Source organism: Salmo salar, chromosome 18, assembly GCF_965601325.2.
Source record: "Salmo salar chromosome 18, fSalSal1, whole genome shotgun sequence".
In the NCBI taxonomy this organism is placed as follows: Eukaryota; Metazoa; Chordata; class Actinopteri; order Salmoniformes; family Salmonidae; genus Salmo; species Salmo salar.
In genome coordinates this window covers 17,378,138-17,400,121 of record NC_138308.1, presented here as the reverse complement: position 1 = coordinate 17,400,121, position 21,984 = coordinate 17,378,138, and the positions used below count along the sequence as shown (strand labels likewise).

General features: G+C 44.3%; 1 protein-coding gene across 22 annotated transcripts in view; it reads right to left on the bottom strand.

Annotated features, from left to right (window-relative positions):
- Positions 1–21,984, bottom strand: part of ndst2a (N-deacetylase/N-sulfotransferase (heparan glucosaminyl) 2a) — a 162,066-nt gene that overhangs the window by 9,162 nt on the left and 130,920 nt on the right. For 15 of the 22 annotated variants that reach the window (XM_082964759.1, XM_045700779.2, XM_045700785.2 and 12 more), the window contains 6 exons: positions 20,644–20,753; positions 12,750–12,801; positions 8,584–10,372; positions 4,322–4,409; positions 4,045–4,199; positions 2,976–3,161 (listed from right to left, as the gene is read on the bottom strand). In XM_082964759.1, coding sequence (XP_082820885.1) covers positions 2,976–3,161; positions 4,045–4,199; positions 4,322–4,409; positions 8,584–9,606 — 1,452 coding nt within the window. In that variant the 5' untranslated portion in view covers positions 9,607–10,372; positions 12,750–12,801; positions 20,644–20,753. The remainder of the gene's footprint in view (positions 1–2,975; positions 3,162–4,044; positions 4,200–4,321; positions 4,410–8,583; positions 10,373–12,749; positions 12,802–20,643; positions 20,754–21,984) is intronic. The other 7 variants (XM_045700790.2, XM_014154563.3, XM_014154558.3 and 4 more) reach the window with 1 other exon arrangement.

Genomic DNA, 21,984 nt, shown 5'->3' with positions numbered 1-21,984 from the left:
GTGACTATGATTCGAAAAAGTCACAAAAAAAGGCATTGTTTCTTATGCTGGGTATAATTCACAAGTTATAGGCTAATATTGTCACCCATCAAACTATTCTTGATTTAATCTTGTCTTTACATATACTAAATAACATATGTGGGAAATCTGTTTTGATTTAGAATGGACCATTATCATGCACCTGTATCGAAACAGGACAGTGGAAAAAAAATACATGTTAACCTCTCTGGGCTAGGCGGGACGAATTCGTCCCACCTACGCAACAGCCAGTGTAATCCAGTGGCGCGATTTTCAAATACCTTAAAAATCCTATTACTTCAATTTCTCAAACATATGACTATTTTACAGCTATTTAAAGACAAGACTCTCGTTAATCTAACCACACTGTCCGATTTCAAAAAGGCTTTACAACGAAAGCAAAACATTAGATTATGTCAGCAGAGTACCAAGCCAGAAATAATCAGACACCCATTTTTCAAGCTAGCATATAATGTCACAAAAACCCAGAAGACAGCTAAATGCAGCACTAACCTTTGATGATCTTCATCAGATGACAACCCTAGGACATTATGTTATACAATACATGCATGTTTTGTTCAATCAAGTTCATATTTATATCAAAAACCAGCTTTTTACATTAGCATGTGACGTTCAGAACTAGCATACCCCCCGCAAACTTCCGGCGAATTCACTAACAATTTACTAAATTACTCACGATAAACGTTCACAAAAAGCATAACAATTATTTTAAGAATTATACATACAGAACTCCTCTATGCACTCGATATGTCCGATTTTAAAATAGCTTTTTGGTGAAAGCACATTTTGCAATATTCTAAGTACATAGCCCAGCCATCACGGGCTAGCTATTTAGACACCCGGCAAGTTTAGCACTCACCAATATCAGATTTACTATTACAAAAGTTTGATTGCCTTTTGTTGTCTTCGTCAGAATGCACTCCCAGGACTGCTACTTCAATAACAAATGTTGGTTTAGTCCAAAATAATCCATCGTTATATCCGAATAGCGGCGTTTTGTTCGTGCGTTCCAGAAACTATCCGAAATGGTAAATCAGGGTCGTGCGCATGGCGCAATTCGTGACAAAAAAAATCTAAATATTCCATTACCGTACTTCGAAGCATGTCAACCGCTGTTTAAAATCCATTTTTATGCCATTTTTCTCATAGAAAAGCGATAATATTCCGACCGGGAATCTCCATTTAGCTAAACAGAGGAAAGAAAACAAAGCTTTCGGTCGACGCGGGCATGAGCCTGAGTCTCACAGTACTGTAACCAGCCACTACCCAAACGCGCTACTTTGTTTCAGCCAGAGCCTGCAAAGCCACGATTCAGCATTTTGCCGCCTTCTGAGAGCCTATGGCAGCCGTAGGAAGTGTCACGGTACAGCTAAGATCCTCACTCTTCAATAAACAGAGACAAGAAGAACGATACCTTGTCAGACAGGCCACTTCCTGCATGAAATCTTCTCAGGTTTTTGCCTGCCATATGAGTTCTGTTATACTCACAGACACCATTCAAACAGTTTTAGAAACTTTAGGGTGTTTTCTATCCAAAGCCAATAATTATATGCATATTCTAGTTACTGGGCAGGAGTAGTAACCAGATTAAATCGGGTACGTTTTTTATCCAGCCGTGTCAATACTGCCCCCTAGCCCTAACAGGTTAAATAGCGAATGGAGGACACTTTGCCCTGTGGTTTATTTTCATGCCAGCCAGGTAGGCTATACTCCTGTAGTAAATATAAACAATGTGCTTAATATTAGGAAAGTTGAGAAATAAATATAGTAGGCCTAGCCTATAGAAAGCTGATGGGATCCTCCTCTTTTTAGTAGAGGCCATCACTTTGTTTTCTCTCACAATTGCATAGCCTATAGAAATGTTGGGCAACTTGAGCTCATGGGCTCTCATGAAGTGTTTGATTAGATTTTCGATTACATTTGCATTGATGTCAGAGTGATTAGAGGGATAAAAGAGTGCTGAGTACCAGGCAGTTAGCAAGTTTGGTAGGCTACTAATGACCATCAGCAGCATCAGACCTTGGAGAAGCCTAATTACCATGACTAAACGGTCATGTGGAATTTGACTGCCAGTTATACGGTCACCGCAACAACTCTGATATGAGCTCACTGCACGCAAGCGAGCTAGCAAGCCAAGCAATCCACAGCTGGTGTTAGAAAAAAGGATAAAGCCTATGCAACAGCTATCTCGCCAGTCACGTCTATTTAAAAAAATTGGTTTGAAAGAATTGGCCTGCTGGTTGTTTAGAAGACGTTAGCTAATGTTAGCGGGCACCAAATCACTCTTGTTTCCTAACAGGCCAAGCAGAGGCAAAAAAGCAGAAAAGCTGCTTAATTGTAATTTTTTGTAAGGACATCTATTGAATTATACATTACATGACCAAAAGTATGTGGACACCTGCTCGTCAAACATCTCATTCCAAAATCATAGGCATTAATATGGATTTGGTCCCCCGGGGGCATTGTCATGCTGAAACAAGGAAGGGCCTTCCCCTAATTGTTACCACAAAGTTGGAAGCACAGAATCGTCTAGAATGTAATTGCATACTGTAGCATTAAGATTTCCCTTCACAAGGGATAATATATAATTCACAAGTTATAGGCTAATATTGTCACCCATCAAACCATTCTTGATTTAATCTTGTCTTTACATATACTAAATAACATATGTGGGAAATCTGTGGTCCCCCGAGGGGCCTAGCCCAAACCATGAAAAACAGCCCCAGACCATTATTCCTCCTCCACCAAACTTTACAGTTGGCACAAGCTATACATTTGGACAGGTAGCGTTCTCCTGGCATCCACCAAACCCAGATTCGTCTGTCGGACTGCCAGTTGGTGAAGCGTGATTCATCACTCCAGAGTCCAATGGCGACAAGCGTTAAACCACATCACTTAATAAACTGATTGACTGCCATGACTAACAGTAGACTGACCTGGATGCCACTGTGGATGAAGCCCCTGCGGTAGCGGGCAGGTCTGAGGTGGGGGTACTCCTCTGTGCTGGTCACCTTGATGCCCCACACTGACTTCCAGGCCTCGTACAGCTGGCTGTGGACGGGGTAGACCCCCGAGTGGTGGGGGGCCACAGCATAGCCCATGTCTGTAGGGATTCCATGCTCCTGGAGAGGAAGAGGGGGGGGGTGGGGGGGGGGTGGTAGCGATAGAGTGAGAGACCGATGGATATTAGTAGTGTCTAGGGACATGAAAGGACACCAGGAACAAATTACAATAACAAAACGTGATTAAATGGCCATTTTATTGAACCATGAATGAGTCACCGTCTGCTTCACAACAAACACGCAGCAGAAAAAAGAATGTGCAGCTCCTCCACTGGAGGGCGACATAGCCCTGCTCTGTCCACAGACCACTCCACACTGCTAAATAAGAAACAGTCAGGAAGCTCAGCAGGAGCCTAAATACTTTAGAGACTAACAAAAATGCATCCGAATCTTAATGTATGGTGGTGCCGTGCCACTGTGCCCCTCGCTGGAAAAACACAGAGTGTTGGGAACGCTTGAGGGATTGGTGTTTGTTCAGCTCAGTTGAGACGGGGTGTGTATCCTTCCTAAGGAGAAGCTATGGAGAGCTGTTTGAAGGATCCTCTCCCCTGACCGCTCAGAGATGCTCTCCGTCAGTGTCAGCCAGCAAAGACAGCTGTATGGCAGCAGGGATTACTGAGAGGGGACGTGGTGTTGGTTAGTAATCACCTCACACACACACTGACACCGTCTGCTCGCTGGGCCCAGCCCCTTGGCTCCCAATGCCACTCACTACATTAACAAGGCAGCCTTGGGGGCATCTTTAGCCCCAATGTCTGGGAGCCTTGTTACCGTGGTTTATTGTAATCGCGAACAAGGAAACATCTACAACGGCCAGCATACAGGAATCCAATTACCACTCACCATCTGGATCAACACGGCCATAACTACAGCATGCATCTTACTAGAGAGAGCTATTGTATGATGATGATGTTTTGTATCGACAGACTGGAAGCCCAATCACCTGGGCAAATAGCATGTTGAGCCTCATCTGTTCAGCCAACACGCTGACGTTGTGGAACAGGTGGGGCTGCATGTGACTCCACATGTGGGGGAACCACCAGAACTCCTTCCTGTGTCTGAGCAGCATGTCATCTCCCCGGTCCTCCTCGTCTGTGCCTGGAGGGGGGGAAAGATGGGTACAGGGAGTTTCTCCATGACACTCTCCAACTCAAAATCAATATACAGCTTCTCTAGCACAGGGTATGTTCTGTGTTTTCACTGTGAGATGCTCTCTTTACCTGTGTGGTAGAACTTTCCAGAGAAGCCGAGGTTAAAGGTGAAATCAGGGACCAGCGTTCGCAGCTTGTTTTGAGTATTGAGCAAGGCCTGCAAACGAGGACATGACAGAGGAATGGGAATTATATTCACAATTGCAGTTATTAGCTTTAAAAACTAGAATGTTGCTGACAAACCAATTTTTTTCTTAACCACTAGATGGCGAAATAACTCTTGGACATAAAATGCAGATGCATCATTCAAGTGAAGAATACAGACAATGGGACGACATGGAATAAAATCAGAACATATCTAGGTAGCCACAAGGGTGAAAGAATGAGCAAATGTTGGGGTTATTGTACAGGCTGAAATGGGATTGCAAAGCAAACCCACGGAGTCCTGTTCAACAAATTCCCCAAACCTTCACACTTTATCAGCTAGCTAGCAGCATCCATATACAAATCACAGGATGGGGAAAGAGATAGCTGCTCTGCCTCCACAAATCAACCCAGAGCTATGCACTGTACCTCTGGGAGAGAGATAGCGGCTGTACCTGATAAGAGATACAATCGCTGACTTATTTAAAGGGGGACTGATGTCCTTGAGCATGTGCACACACTTTGTTTTTCTTGCCGATTAGGATGAGTGTCTGTGTGTGTTTGTGCGGTCTGTGTGTGTTTGTGCGGTCTGTGTGTGTTTGTGCGGTCTGTGTGTGTGCGCAATATGATCCATGTCTCAGTATTGGCTGCCCGGGACCTTAGGTTTGCTGACGGAGAGACAAATGTGTCCCCACAGACAGATCAAGCGATATTTCATGTCTGATGACAAGCGGTGATCAGTAACTGAACTGTCTTCCAGCACCACAACAACCGATCGTCTTTCAAAAGGGAGAGAGGCTACTGTACAGGGGGATGTGGTATGGAGCATATGCCTGGGTGATGTCCTGTGGGGACACACAGACCTTTGTGCCAGCCTGGTAAAGAGGGGTCAGAGTAAGGAGGGCTGGGGTAGGCAGAAGGGCAGACAGACAGAGGGGTGGGGGCATAAGGGTCGGTCAGGGGCTCTGGTTAGTCACCATGGCAACTGATCTTCACCGTCTGTGGCAAGTACAGAGAGCCGACAAGGAGGTGAGAAGAGCTCTTTGAATTTCCTCTTCGATTGCCTTATCAAATGGATGCCTACAGATCACTGACCTCAATATCCTTGAATTTCCCCATGTCTTTAGAAACAAATCGAAGGACATTGTGAATGCCCGGGCTGGCTTAAAAGCCTCAGCCTGCAGTGATGATCTGACTGAAGCCTCTGGGCATTGACTGACCATACCGTAGACCAGTGGTTCCCAAACTGTGGGGGGGAACTCAGTCAGGCTTTAAACAGATTCTTCAAAGTTTTAACAGAATGCACAAAGTGCAATTTTGAAATTGGGTGGTACATTATCAGTCATTTTAGTCATTGCATACCTTAGAGAGCTATTTATAACTTGTCAGAAATGTCCAGATTAAACTAGTCCATGTCAGCCCAACTAGCCCATGTTTTTTTAGATATTGTTGTAATTTATTTGTCACTCAAATATCACATGATTACACATTAGACATGTCAAAATGTATAGGGCCAGGTAAGACAATTTGCTTTAAAACTGCAATATTTTCTTTGCAACCCATGACAAAATGTGTACAATCGCAGGAAATAAGCTTTAAACCCGCAAAATTCTCTCCACCAACAAGAGCGTTGTGAACAGTTAGTCAAAAACAGTGCTTGTGCACATAGAAATAGATGTGGCACATGCGCACGTGTGCAGGGGGGTGCACGGGATGTTCCCCAATGCTGGAAGTGAAAAGGTTTGGGAACCCCTGGCCTAGACCGTCAACATGGAGGAGGATGAGAGAACATGGTCAATTGCAAACAGCAGCTGCCATTTACCATAAGGACAGAGATCTAGAAATGCCTGTTTGAGATGCTGAGGTGACCGAGTACCCATCCAACCAGAGTGATTATGGCAGCACTCCAAGGGCACTGAATGTAAATTCAACCATCAACCAAGCAACTAGAATATAGCTGAGATGCAGGAGTCAACCGTATCTAACATAGTATAGAAAAGTGAACGTGGTTATGCATGTATGTGCGTGGTGTGTGTGTGTAAATCAGCTTTAGTGCTTAAGAGTCAGTGCAGTGCTGAGGTTGCACCCAGAGTGAGAATAATAGACAAGATTAGTGGTCCATTAGCCATGCCTTGTTTGTGCCCCGTTACTCGCCTCACAACTGCTTGAGGTGATTAAAGCCGCTTTGCTCAACCAGAGGCCAGGTGGTAGGGGTAGTTAGACAACACTGCGGTAAATAAAGTCGAGCCTGCATGGCAACGACCATAATGTTTAACACCACGTCAGGGCAGGTGGAAGAAAAATTCTATCTAACCTCTTTGTGACACCTCAAAATGTTAATAGGTTCAACATGGTAGGTTGCAATGAACTACAGGTGAATAACAGGGTCCCCAAAGAGCATTACATGTTTAACATGCTTTTTACATCCACTTTAGTAGAGAATTTAGGTGATTTAACTTCAAAATGGCAATATCTTAATGCTGCACAAGACAACTGTCCGGATCAATAAACAATTTTCTAAATATCTTTCTTTTTTTTGGTTGCTCGGCAGCGTTGGCTTTCGCTAGTCGTCTGTACCTGCGCTAAAACGCTGTTATTTTTCATCCTGTAGCTTGTTCCCCATCTACTTTTTACATAGTGAGCCAACATGTTTTCAGCACTTATTTACATGACTGATCAAAACAAACGTTCTCATGCTCTCTTCTGTCTCTCTGCAGCAGACATAGTGAGCAATATGTCTGGAACATCAAATCACAATAACATCCCAGTATCGAATCGCAATACATGTAGAATAGTGAGAATCGCAACACATATCGTATTGCCACTTAAGTATTGTGAAAATATCGTATCGTGAGGTCCATGGCAATTCCCAGCCCGAGTGGAAACGTTATTTGAAAAGTAATCAAATACATTTCAGCATCTTTAACACATTAGAAAGTGGTAAGTGGTTCCATTGACTTGATGCTCTGGAGACCAAGCAGGCCAATTCCTTTCAGAGAAGACCACTTCTGTTCAGAAGATTGAGGTGAGAAAAAAAATCAATGGGCCATTCTTCTGACTACACCGGCTCGGCTGTTCTATTCTGTGCTCCACAATGAATCCATATACCTGTAATGTAATGTTGTTTTCCCCGTTAAGCTACAGCCTCAAGAGCATGCATGTACCTGCCTCGGCTGCCTGACACGTCAAACGGTCTATTAGTCATCATTTCCACAGGGGCAATTAACCCGAAACATCTCATTGGTGGTGTGATGACTAAACACTGTGGCGGTGCCAACAGTACTTTTCTCCCTCCATATGCCCTTACTTATGCAACCGCTTGGTCCCAACCTTGTCAGGCTGAATTGATGACAGGCTCATTAACCGGCTGATTGACTTGTGGGAGCCCTTGCTGAAGCGACAAGTTTGCTCCCTTGTCCCGCCCCCTATCACTCTCCCAACTGCATCCCTGTTGTCAGTGCAAAAGCCTAATTAATCCTCCTAATATTTCCCATTAGTTGTGTTCATTTAGTTTGATGCATTTGTCAGAGTGGCCCTCCAGGCAACGCTTTTCTGCATTGCAAACTGCTGACGCGGGTTAAGTGTGTTCAACAGCTATAGAGGGTAGAGAAAAGCCATTATGAGAGCTGTGATGTACTGGAGACTCTTACAAATCTGTTTTTGTCACTTCAAATAAGGCTTTGGTTAAGACTGGAAAAGGCTTAAAGTCGTCCAGTGGTGGTTTTCTCAAAGTGAAGTAAACAAGTAAATCAGGCCGATTAGACACAGTAGCAGGCTAACAGCCAGATAAAATAATGAAGAGACTAACGGCAGAAGACACAGATCCTGTTGAGATTCATCCTAATAAATGCTAGCCTTTATTAGGCCTTGCCTTAGAAACAAGTCACACACCTTACGGAGAATCCCATTGGAAATCAATATGTGTCCCATGATGAGAGGAGCAGGAAAGAAGCACTTTCCTGAAAACTAAGTGGTAAATCAAAGGTTGCTTTAACAGAAACATCTATACTTGTTAAGGTAACAGGCTAAATAATCGTCCTCTTCGGAATAACCGCCTATTTCGTTTTTTTTAAGTCATTAATAATACAGCTTTACACAATCTTAATTACCACTGACAGTGAACCTAGAGTAGGCAGAGTGTGTGAGAGAGAGAGAGAGAGAGAGAGAGAGTGAGAGAGAGAACCCACCTCTACGTCGGTCACCTTCATGCGGGTGCCCTCCTTGCCCACGAAGATATCGTCCACGTCCACCAGCAGGTGGCGCTCCAGCGAGAGGCAGAGCCGCTTGCCCGTCAGGTAGGCGATGGCGTCCACAAACACCAGCTTGTGCAGCCAGTAGGATAGGTTGTTTCCAAACAGGACCCTCTGGATGCCGTCGTGGAGCCCCAGGTCCTGGACCACGGTGGCGTGCATAGCACTGAGCGGCCCCAGGTGGGCCTGGGCGTCAGAGGACTTGGTGCTGGCCAGGAGGACAGGCTCGTAGGTGGAGTGGTTGGATTGGAACACGGTCCAGTCGTCCCCGGGCAGGGGGCCCTGCTCCACCTCGTTGGGTCTGGTGATGTAGAGCAGTGGGGCGTTGTGGTTGATTCGGTAATCCCTCAGGCCCAGGTGGGAGTGCAGGAAGAGAGGGAAGCCCTTAAGCTGGGCGCTGAGCAGCGAGTTCTCGTTGGCCTTGAAGAAGCCGATGATGCCTACACTGTACTCCATGCAGTACTTGTCCAGCAGGTCGCGGTTCCAGGCGTCCAGGTTGACGTACTTCAGCAAATTCTCGTATATGACCAGGGCGTAGCGGCCGCGGTTGCGCTCCGTTAGCGTGGGCATGTCTCCCTTCCCCGGGGCAATCTCGGTGCGGTAGCTAAAGTGGCTGGACTCCAGGATGGCTACGATCTCCTGGCCCAGCTGAGAATAGATGCTCTCTACAAACACCAGCACCACTGGGTCCGTATGAGAGTTGTCCATGGCCTTCACCTGGCGCAGCCGACCCGAGTGAGGCAGGAAGAGGGGCGCCTGCTGCCCGCCTCCCACAGCCGCCCGCACCCCCCGACAGTCACTGAAGGGCAGCGGGGGGGCCTCCTTGATCTTGGGGCTGTTGCTGACGTAATAGGCCAGGAAAGCCATGGAGAAAAGGCAGAAGACGATGAGCGCCAGGATGAGGCGATGGAGCTCCAGTTGCCTGACGCCCCGCACCAGCTTCCATAGGCTGGCCACCATGGCCGCAGCACGACAGGGGCAGTGCCGGCGCAGAGCAGAAGGCAGCACCAGGGACGAACAGCAACGGGGCACAGCAGCGGGCAGGGACACAGGAAGAGAGAGAGGGGGAGGGTTGAGCAGCAGACACTGGCACCAAGCTGTGCTGAGGAATAGCCATTTACGCTAGGTCACCATGGCCCCCATAGCCCATGAGTCGCCTTCCGGCTTTGGCCCTGCTCGCCTTTCCACCTCTTTGGATGCACAACGCGCTGCCTGTCTGGCTGCTCCGACTCAGCCTGGGCTGGTCTCTGGGCTCCCTCTACCTCTGCACTCTCCTACCTCTCTCTCTCTGGCTCCCAGGCACGCCCGTCCTCAGCTCTCAGCTCTGCTACCTAAGAGGATTGGGTTTCTCCCTCTGCGTTCCTCACACTCCTCCTCCTCCTCCTCCTCCTCCGCTCGCTCCCCTCCTCCTCTCAGCGGATCAGCAGTTTCTCTCCTCTCTCTCCTTTCCCTGTCACTGAACACCACACAGCTCCCTCGTACACACGTAAACACGGCCGTTATCAGGAGATGCTGGTTGTATCGTGGGGGTGTAGCTCCTGCTCTCAGGTTGTGTGTGTGGCGGATCTTCTGTGCGTGTGTGTGTTGGGTTCAGCAGAGTCTCGGCTGGGGGTCGGCGGGCTGGGGGTCGGCGAGCTGGGGGTCGGCGAGCTGGGGCTCAGCCTTCAACACTGCCCCCTGTGGAGGCCCAACCTGTTCATCTTGAAGGCGGCAGAGAGGAACACGCCTGAGGGAGGGGCAGAAAGAGAGAGAGAGAGAGAGAGAGAGAGAGTAGGATTAGTGCACGTCAGATCACAATCCATGTTCTTGTAACCAAAATTAGTCCTCAGGATAATGTCTCATGACGACGCAAAACAGAAATAGAAGATAAACAGAGACAACAGTTCTACTAAAAGTTAAAATAAATGTTAACTTGACATTTGTCTTGGACATACAATAATAATTTGTTTGCAAAACCGCTCAGCTAACAGCATCATAAACCAAAAGGCAGCTATAAAACCTTGCTGGTGAAACTGCCTGTCAGACTGAGTTGTTCCCTGTGGGTACACAGCGTCTCTGTGCTGACAGTGGCCCAATCCCTTCAGAGAACGAGTCAACACAACCATGCGGCAGGGTCAAATTTGATGACGCTTCCATATGGCCAAAAGATTGCAGCCTTATGGTTTTTCCATTAGGTCCCCTCCCCCAACTCAAAACCAGGCCATCCCCAAAGCCCTCTGTGTGTCATGAGCACTTTTTCCTCACGGAGACCAAAAATAGCCTCACCATAACCTCCATGTGTTCCCGTCCTCCTCAAATATAGCGTTACAGGTGTGGAAGGAAAACTCTGACCTTAAATGTGAATGATTATATGGCTGTGTGGGTGGCTGGGGGTACACGATCTCAAATGTGGGCCAATGCTGCAGAGCAATTAAGATTTTGTTTACGATTGCGGCTAGTCCAACACAGATGCAGGCAGGGTGCCGCAAGGGTAGTGCCAGAGGATGGGGGGGGGGGTCAGGGAACTCAATGCCGTGAGAGCTGTGCACTGTCAGTGTGTTAGTAAACTGGGAAATATCTCCAGCACAACACCTGCCTTACATAGGAGCCACTAGAGAATTAAGACAATGCATTCCACCTGCAGTGGGCTGGGCTGATTCCAATGAGCCCTCTGGGACCAGACCAGGTCACGAGACTAGCTCAGTGGCTTTATGACTACGATACAGCAGCACTGAAACTGTCTCAGTCCCTGCAGGCTGCCTGGATCATTTATCACTGTGGGGGAACTGGAGGAGGCCAACAAGGCGCTACAGTGCAAATATAAAGATGTGGTTAAATGCAAAGAGCAAAACAAGTAGCCCATATAAGCTCGTTAGAAGAAGAAAAATGGACAAATCAAGTCCCAAGCCCAGACAGATGCTCACCACCCTGCATCATAAACAGGATACCGCGATCTATCAAAGTTACCCTGACATGATCAATGTCAACCGTGCCGCCACGCTACATTTCCTGGGCAAGCACTTAAAGGATCATTTTTCTCTCAGAAGTACTAACTAAGCCTCGGCTTTAGCAAAGGCACCTTGACAGAGAGAAACACAGAGAGAGATGAACACACAGACAGACAGACGACAGAGAGACAGAGTCTACAACACAGAATGGACCATGAGGAGTGAGAAAGAAAAAATGAGCAAGAACATTAGGAAAGACAGAGAAAGGTGAGGAACTCTCATGGTGCTTCCACTCAAACCCCCCCAGAACCACTCAAAGACGTGGCGCCCTGGATCCAACATCCTCTGTGAACATGGAAGGGGGGGGGGGGGGGGGACTGTCTCAAGTCTCACCTCCTTGACCACTTCCCCTCCAACACGTGGGCCATTGGGAGACAAATCACAACACACAGGGTCCTCCACCCCCTCCCACAAGGGTACAGAAGCTAGGTGGATGGGTGGGGAGGAGGCACAGGGTAGGGAGGGCTACTGAAGGAAAAATGGGTCAGTGTTACCTTGTCCTCTGAAGTTTAGTTTTAGTTTTGTTACTATTGCTCTAGGTGGAGGGGTTGTGGTCAGACCTGGAAACATTTTGAAGAAAAATAAAAAGGAATTTCTAACAGCTGGGTCTGTACGAACGACAGGGGTGATGCAAGTCGATATCTAGAAATCCACAGGAAATGCTTCAGTATCGGATATACAAGCACGCCACATAACCTCGTTCTGAACTTCAATGACCACTCCAATCTTTTTTCAGCAACAATCTAGTGAAAAAGGATGTTAATAGCAGTGACCGCTGTGTGTGCATAACGCGTTTACATTTCAAGAGGCACCCATTTATAAAAACGAGGGCGAAAAAGGAAACATGATCGTGTGATGAAGAGGGAGAGGGGGGAAAGAGGTGAAGATGGAGGAGCTTCAGCAGAGCAGAGATTGCTGTGCTAAATAATAGAGCCCTAATGGTGTAAGGAGAGAAGGAGAGACGGATGTGTGTGTGAGGAAGGGGGGGGGCGTGGCTTTTAACAACTAGGCTAAGGCTCTGACAGACTTGACTGAGACTCCGGGGGTAAACAGAGGTATATAAGTGGTGGTAGGTTTGAGGTGGTGTTAAGACCGGAGGAAGCAGAGAGGTCTCACCTGAAAACTGGTGTGTCGGTCTTATCTGACGGGGTCGGTCAGGCAGGGAGACCTGTGAGGGAGAGAGCAGAGAGAATACGTGAATGCAGTGCTGAGATTTTCCTCTCTAAAGAGTGGGTGTTCAGTCTATCTACATCTACTTAGAGCCCAGGCATCCTCCCATTCCACACATACGGCCGCTGGGTAAGAGAGAGCAAGATGGAAAGGCACTGAGTGTTTGACCCTGAAAACAACCCGTCCCACAGGGCTCACAGTCCCAGTGAATCTGACAGATTTTACAGCTGACATTTAAGACAGAAACCGGCCCCGAGGGCAGGGCCAGGACGATTAAGGCCAACGATGTGGAGGAGAGGGAAGTCAGCTGGTCACTGACCATTTCACACCAAGGCCGACCTGATTGATCGAGCTTCCTGCTCCTCTCCTCCTACCTCTCTTTGTATAATAGTTTATATAGGCTGCTCCCCTCCAGGTCCCTCCTGTCAGTAATCAGTATCAAATCAAATGTATTTATAAAGCCCTTCTTACATCAGCTGATATCTCAAAGTGCTGTACAGAAACCCAGCCTAAAACCCCGAACAGCAAGCAGGTGTAGAAGCACGGTGGCTAGGAAAAACTCCCTAGAAAGGCCAAAACCTATGAAGAAACCTAGAGAGGAACCAGGCTATGAGGGGTGGCCAGTCCTCTTCTGGCTGTGCCGGGTGGAGATTATAACAGAACATGGCCAAGACGTTCAAATGTTCATAGATGACCAGCAGGGTCAAATAATAATAACAGTGGTTGTAGAGGGTGCAACAGGTCAGCACCTCAGGAGTAAATGTCAGTTGGCTTTTCATAGCCGATCATTCAGAGTATCTCTACCGCTCCTGCTGTCTCTAGAGAGTTGAAATCAGCAGGTCTGGGACAGGTAGCACATCTGGTGAACAGGTCAGGGTTCCATAGCCACAGGCAGAACAGTTGAAACTGGAGCACCAGCACGGCCAGTAGTAGTGGCCCTGGGGCTATGGCCCTGAGCAGCTTATAAAGCCTAAATGCTCAGGCTGCTGACAGCTGGAGGAGCAGGCTTTGTCCGCGTTAGGCCCTCCTCCTCACCCCAAGCCAGTCTGGCTACACAGGGGAGGGACGACTAAACTACAGAGAGAGAGAATCCCACAGACTCCCACCCTGATGCTGACTGGATCAGCAGACACACACACAGGCTGCAGGTGGGAGCTGGGGGGGGCATGTGAGGGGGGGCAGGGTTCTCTCTCTAATGTGTGTGCACATACACTGAGTGTACAAAACATTAGGAACACCTGCTCTTTCCATGACCGACTGACCAGGTGAAAGCTATGATCCCTTATTGATGTCACTTGTTAAATCCACTTCAATCAGTGTAGATGAAGGGGAGGAGGCAGGTTAAAGAAGGATTGTTAAGTCTTGAGACATGGATTGTGTATGTGTGTCATTCAGAGGGTGAATGGGCAAGACAAAATATTTAAATGCCTTTGAACGGGGTATGGTAGTAGGTGCCAGACGCACCAGTTTGTGTTAAGCATTGGAGTCAACATGGGCCAGCATTAGAGGTTAACCAATTAATTGGAATGGCCAATTAATTAGGGCCGATTTCAAGTTTTCATAACAATCGGTAATCTGCATTTTTGGGCGCCGATTATGGCCGATTATATTGCAATCCACGAGGAGACTGCGTGGCAGGCTGACCACCTGTTACGCGAGTGCAGGCAGCAAGGCGCCATGGTAAGTTGCTAGCTAACATTAAACTTAGCATATAAAAAAAGCAATCGATCTTAACATAATCACTAGTTAACTACACATGGTTGATGATATTACTAGTTTAACTAGCTTGTCCTGCGTTGCATATAATCAATGCGGTGCCTGAAATTGTGTCACTTCTCTTGCGTTCAGTGTAAGCAGAGTCAGGGTATATGCAGCAGTTTGGGTCGCCTGGCTCGCTGAGAACTGTGTGAAGCCCATTTCTTCCTTAATTAATTTGACAGAATTTTACATAATTATGACATAACATTGAAGGTTGTGCAATGTAACAGCAATATTTACACTTAGGGATGCCACCCGTTCGATTAAATACGGAACGGTTCTGTATTTCACTGAAAGAATAAACGTTTTGTTTTCGAAATTATAGTTTCCGGATTTGACCGTATTAATGACCTTAGGCTCGTATTTCTGTGTGTTTATTATATTATAATTAAGACTATGATTTGATATTTGATAGAGCAGTCTGACTGAGTGGTGGTAGGCAGCAGCAGTCTCGTAAGCATTCATTCAAACCACACTTTCCTCCGTTTGCCAGCAGCTTTTCGCAATGCCTGATGCACAGCGCTGTTTATGACTTTATGACTAGGCTGGCAATACTATAGTGCCTATAAGAACATCCAATAGTCAAAGGTATATAAAAAGAAATGGTATAGAAAGAAATAGTCCTATAATAACTACAACCAAAACTTCTTAACTGGGAATATTGAAGACTCGTGTTAAAAGGAACCACCAGCTTTCATATGTTCTCATGTTCTGAGCAAGGAACTTAAACGTTAGCTTTTTTACATGGCACATATTGCACTTTTACTTTCTTCTCCAACACTTTGTTTTTGCATTACTTAAACCAAATTGAACAGGTTTCATTATTTATTTGAGACTAAAGTGATTTTATTTATATATTATATTAAGTTAAAATAAAAGTGTTCATTCAGTATTGTTGTAATTGTCATTATTACAAATATATATATATAAAAACCAGCCGATTAATCGGTATCGGCTTTTTTTGGTCCTCCAATAATCGGTATGGGAGTTGAAAAATCATAATAGGTTGACCTCTAGCCATCATCCCTGTGGAACGCTTTCAACACCTTGTAGAGTCCATGCCCTGACAAATTGAGGCTGTTCTGAGGGCAGAAGTGGTGCAACTCAATATTACGAAGGTGTTCTTAATGTTTTGTACACTCAGTGTGTGTGTGTGTGTGTGTGTGTGTGTGTGTGTGTGTGTGTGTGTGTGTGTGTGTGTGAGAGAGAGAGAGAAAAAGAGAGAACAAGAAAGTATATTGGGAATCAAAAACAAACAATTTAACAACCTCTTCCTAAACAAGCGCCCATCTGGAACATAAATCCCACAGAGATTCTTCCCTGAAAGAAAGGTAAGCCTTTCTCTCGCAAATCCTCTCCTTCATTTGACTCCAGCCTGCCTATAGAAGCCACAGTATATAAAATGGCATGAAGATAAAGAGAGGAAATGAGGGGAATCAGACGACCTCTATCACAGGACCAGATGGGTTCCCGGGTTGGACAGTCCCTGATAACACTTCAATCACACAGAGCATTACAGACCAAACAAGACAGTTGCCAGACAGATCCCCTGTTATTAACGGTTAGTTAAATTATTATATTTTCTTTAGTCTATATTTGGAAATGCTAGAGCCATGTGTTTCTAGAGGAGGAGAGATACCACAGGGAAGCAGAGGGAATTACAGATCTGACGATAACTGAGCTTATCAGAAAGAGAGGGTTTAAGAATGCTGCAAGATAACGAATAGGGTTCCAGTTTATGCACACACAGCCACACAACACACACATCATTTATTCATCTCTTAAGGACCAGCATGCATCCTGTCCACTCCACTCGACTGAACCCTGACCTGAGGCTATGGTATACCAGAGGGCCTGGTAGGAGGCTGTTGTTTCTGCTGGTGCCTCACATTCCACCCAGGAGTTGACCTAAGGTACAGGTCTAGGATCAGATTACCCTACCCCCAATCATAACTTTAACCATCTGGGGGAAAATGCAATGCTGACCTTAGATCATTGTCTGGAAAGGCAACTTCATCCTACCATGCCAGTATATACAGTGCAGGAACCCACCAGCAGGGGGAGATAGACCAGCAGCAGTAACACACAGTGACTGGGCTCCTTTGATGGCACCCGGAGAGAGGGGCAGGGGACTGTTGCTTTGGCCCCAGGGGTCGCTTACTCATTCACCCACAGGTGTGCTACCTCATGGTCAGTCTGAACTATGACCTCTCTAACCAACACTTACAGCGACTAGAGGGTGTAGAGAGGAGTTCTAACAGAGAAAGGTCAGAAGAGCTAAGCCTCAAACTGCATTATGTGAAGACCAATGGCAAGACTGAGTGCAACAGGAAGTGTTGGTGGGAGGCTGCTGCTCTCGGAGATTCTGGATTAAACAATGAACTAATTTGACTGGATAGATGAACATTAATGTTTGCTAGAAAATAAGGGAAAGCCGCACACTAAGAGCTCAGAACATTAATGTTTAGCTTAAATTATCTCCATTCTAAATCTTACGCTACTTGTGCGACTCGAATCAGCTTCATTGAGAGAAACTGTATATGTGTGTGTAATTCACCCTGCCAAAAGTACTGACTTCCAAGCTGGTCGATTGGATCCAGAAGCCTGTTGAGTTGATCAGATGCTTGTCCATCTACTGGAATATCAAGAGGGGCGACAACCGCTGTGTTTGCTCTCTGAACCAAAAAAGCAGACAGAACAAAGGGAAGAAAGGAAAACATGAAGTTCTCGCACTCTTCAACCCTCCTCTGTTCAGACCCCGGGGGTCAAGCACCCAAAAGCCCAAGCAGCGGAATGCTGACCATTAAATTCCGGGAGGCAATGCCCTCTCTTCTCTCTACCCATACGTCCCCCCAAGGGGCTGCAACAGAACAGCACACCGGGTAGACTGAGCAGCGCTGTCACCCAACATGAAACAAGCAGGCAGGAGAGTCTGTTGTATTTCTCCGCACATTCGTTCCTTGCTGACGAGTGATCTCGGAACAAGATTGTTCAGCAAAGACAAGAGCAACAGATCTGTCGGTTTCTCCTGTACATGAAAGCTGTGTGTTTGTGTAGCTGTTTATGAATTCATTCTAGGGTAGATGGACCTCATACCACAGTAGTGCTGAGCGATTAGCGCTTTTTGAGGTCAGTTCGATTATTTAAAAAATAATCCCGTTTCCGAATTGTATTAATTATTTTCCATTAAAAGGCCCACCTCAGAGGAAGTTGCTGCACCTATTTGAGTAATTCCTGTCCAAGAGCGGAAATTCTCATTTAGGTTCCACCTCGAAGAATGAAGCAGGCTGCTAATATTTAGGAATTGGGGTTGGGAATGTTGTGGTGATTTCCACGTGTAGCAGAGAAATAACAACAAACAGGACACTGACTGACAGGTGTTAGTGTAACTAGCTAGCATACTAAGCCAGGGGAAAATCATTTCAGAAAGACTAGCAGAGAGGAGTCTCCGCTAATCCCTGCCTATACCAGCTGTTGTAATGTTGAGGGTCGATGTTTTCCTGACTCTTGCCGTTTGATAATTCCAGTGAAACTGTGTAGGATTCCAGACGTCATTATTATTTGGACATGTCTATATCCTTTGTTCTCTCTATTATCATTTCAGCAAACTAGCTAGCTATATACCATATCAATGCATTATCTAAATTACACAGCTATATACCGTATCAATGCATTATCTAAATTACACAGCTATATACCGTATCAATGCATTATCTAAATTACACAGCTATTTACCGTATCAATGCATTATCTAAATTACACAGCTATATACCGTATCAATGCATTATCTAAATTACACAGCTATTTACCGTATCAATGCATTATCTAAATTACACAGCTATTTACCGTATCAATGCATTATCTAAATTACACAGCTATATACCGTATCAATGCATTATCTAAATTACACAGCTATATACCGTATCAATGCATTATCTAAATTACACAGCTATATACCGTATCAATGCATTATCTAAATTACACAGCTATATACCGTATCAATGCATTATCTAAATTACACAGCTATATACCGTATCAATGCATTATCTAAATTACACAGCTATTTACCGTATCAATGCATTATCTAAATTACACAGCTATTTACCGTATCAATGCATTATCTAAATTACACAGCTATATACCGTATCAATGCATTATCTAAATTACACAGCTATATACCGTATCAATGCATTATCTAAATTACACAGCTATATACCGTATCAATGCATTATCTAAATTACACAGCTATATACCGTATCAATGCATTATCTAAATTACACAGCTATATACCGTATCAATGCATTATCTAAATTACACAGCTATATACCGTATCAATGCATTATCTAAATTACACAGCTATTTACCGTATCAATGCATTATCTAAATTACACAGCTATTTACCGTATCAATGCATTATCTAAATTACACAGCTATTTACCGTATCAATGCATTATCTAAATTACACAGCTATTTACCGTATCAATGCATTATCTAAATTACACAGCTATATACCGTATCAATGCATTATCTAAATTACACAGCTATATACCGTATCAATGCATTATCTAAATTACACAGCTATATACCGTATCAATGCATTATCTAAATTACACAGCTATATACCGTATCAATGCATTATCTAAATTACACAGCTATATACCGTATCAATGCATTATCTAAATTACACAGCTATATACCGTATCAATGCATTATCTAAATTACACAGCTATATACCGTATCAATGCATTATCTAAATTACACAGCTATATACCGTATCAATGCATTATCTAAATTACACAGCTATATACCGTATCGATGCATTATCTAAATTACACAGCTATATACCGTATCAATGCATTATCTAAATTACACAGCTATATACCGTATCAATGCATTATCTAAATTACACAGCTATTTTCTGTATCAATGCATTATCTAAATTACACAGCTATTTACCGTATCAATGCATTATCTAAATTACACAGCTATTTACCGTATCAATGCATTATCTAAATTACACAGCTATATACCGTATCAATGCATTATCTAAATTACACAGCTATATACCGTATCAATGCATTATCTAAATTACACAGCTATATACCATATCAATGCATTATCTAAATTACACAGCTATTTACCGTATCAATGCATTATCTAAATTACACAGCTATTTTCTGTATCAATGCATTATCTAAATTACACAGCTATTTACCGTATCAATGCATTATCTAAATACACAGCTATATACCGTATCAATGCATTATCTAAATTACACAGCTATATACCATATCAATGCATTATCTAAATTACACAGCTATTTTCTGTATCAATGCATTATCTAAATTACACAGCTATTTTCTGTATCAATGCAAATCCGCCACAGAAATAGGAAGAATACAAGCTCCGGTAATATGGCTAGGTTTGGAGCGTGTATATAAATATTGAACGGTTTGGAGCGTGTATTGCAGCAATGGGCGAGTTCGTTTTGCATGGCCCGGTGCCCTGGGTGGGTGGAGATTTCTCTTTAGGATCAATGGAATGGTTGAAAATGAGCACCTATTTTAAATTTGCTCCATGGCAAGGCGGCCAAGTCGTCACTAGTTAACACAGTCAAAGTCATAAACCACATCCATTTCTACATTTTGTCGTCTTAAAATCTGATTTTAAATCTAACTCTCACCTTAACCCTAATCACACTGCTAACCTTAGCCTAACGCTAACCTTAAATACATTTTTGATTTTCATGAATTTGTACGATAGACAATTTTTGAATTGTGGCTGTTTTATCTAGTGGAATCTCAAGTGTAGGCTACAGAGAGAAGCTGTTTGCCTCTCAGACGACTCGTGAATAGGAGGAACTTTGCAGCAGGTGTTTGTGATTAATAAACATTGCCATGCTGGTGGGCGGTAACATTGAAATAAAACCCAGCCATAAAACGAAATGTAGGCGGAAAATAATTTGCACGTCAGCATGTAGGAAAAGACATGTAAGACTCACGGAAACATCGGAAGTCACACATTAGGATTTGGCACTTCAAATATATTATACTTTGACTAAAACGATGACTTATTGACTTACATCGTTGTGCAACATCATGGGTAAGCTCTGGCCATCGTCTTTCAGGTCGAAAAAGTGGATTTCTACTGGTGTGGCCGTTTAAATGCTCTATGCATTATGTGGGTTGAATGCTGTAACACAGAACAAAACAATGAATAAAAGTCCCATTACTGCTTATCACTTATTAACCATTATTTATTCACATTACTTTAATAAAATATTTCAGTTGTGTATATTATATTATTTGATGACTTTATGATTTAATTCCAAATCATTTCTAGAGCTGCTGCCTACGCTGTCTGACAAAGTCACTATTTGAGTAGTTCTTTAAAGTAAATAAGACATACTTTCATGACTGCTGAATACCAACTATCAAATCACTTCTGTCTCTTTTACACAGCAGGCATAAAAGAAACACAGACTGGACAAGTAGGCTTGCAATGGATTATGGTCATAGTAGTTAATTACCACATTTTCTGCACTAAACTGTGTGGAATATTGGCCTGTTGGAAACTACAACTCCCTACTACATCGTACAGTTCGGTCTTGAGCTGATAATTCTCCAATGAGTCTGCTGCGCATTGAGCTCACAGAAAAAAGACAAACAAAGTAGAATTAACATAATTGAACCAACAGTTGGTCAAGCTGTTAAAAAAAAGTCAATTTCGGTTAATCCCTCAGCACTATACCTCAGTGGAGTGTTCTGGACTAAGATAAACATCGCTTTTCACTGGGTATATTTTCTAAGAAATATCAGTTTTCTCCTTCGTTGCCATGGAGTTTGTCGTCTGGCTTTAACCACTGTGGATATATTTTCTTTAACTGGAGGCCAGGCAAGGAGTCGATGGTAGTACATGATCGTTTAAACATAGGGGCGTTAAAACTGGGACGGCTTTCCAGATACAGTTTATACCTGGTCCTGTACTAAAGGACAATGGCAATAGAGATTTTCCATTGAGCATGCTTTTTAGACCGAGGCTTAATCTGTGTCTGGGAAACCTGCTCCAAAGGTGCTACAAAGCCCATGAAAGTAAAAAAGCGGTCATCTATGGTAGCTAAAATATAAAAAAAAGAGTACCTATCACTTGCAAATGAACTGACCATAAACCTACTACAATATATTCCCAATGAGAGCACGGTAATAAAATAGCCAAGGTCATCATCTGAAGGAAATGATAGTTGAAAAGCCACTAACTGAACTGCCTGCACAACGCTCCAACACTCTGATCATTATCACTTCCTGACTAACAACACTCTACTGGATTTATGACTAGATCATAACACGGACTGCTGTGTGAGACAAAACTGTTATAGTCAAATTAATATCCCATTTCAGCCTGATAGACAGGCAGATGGAAACAG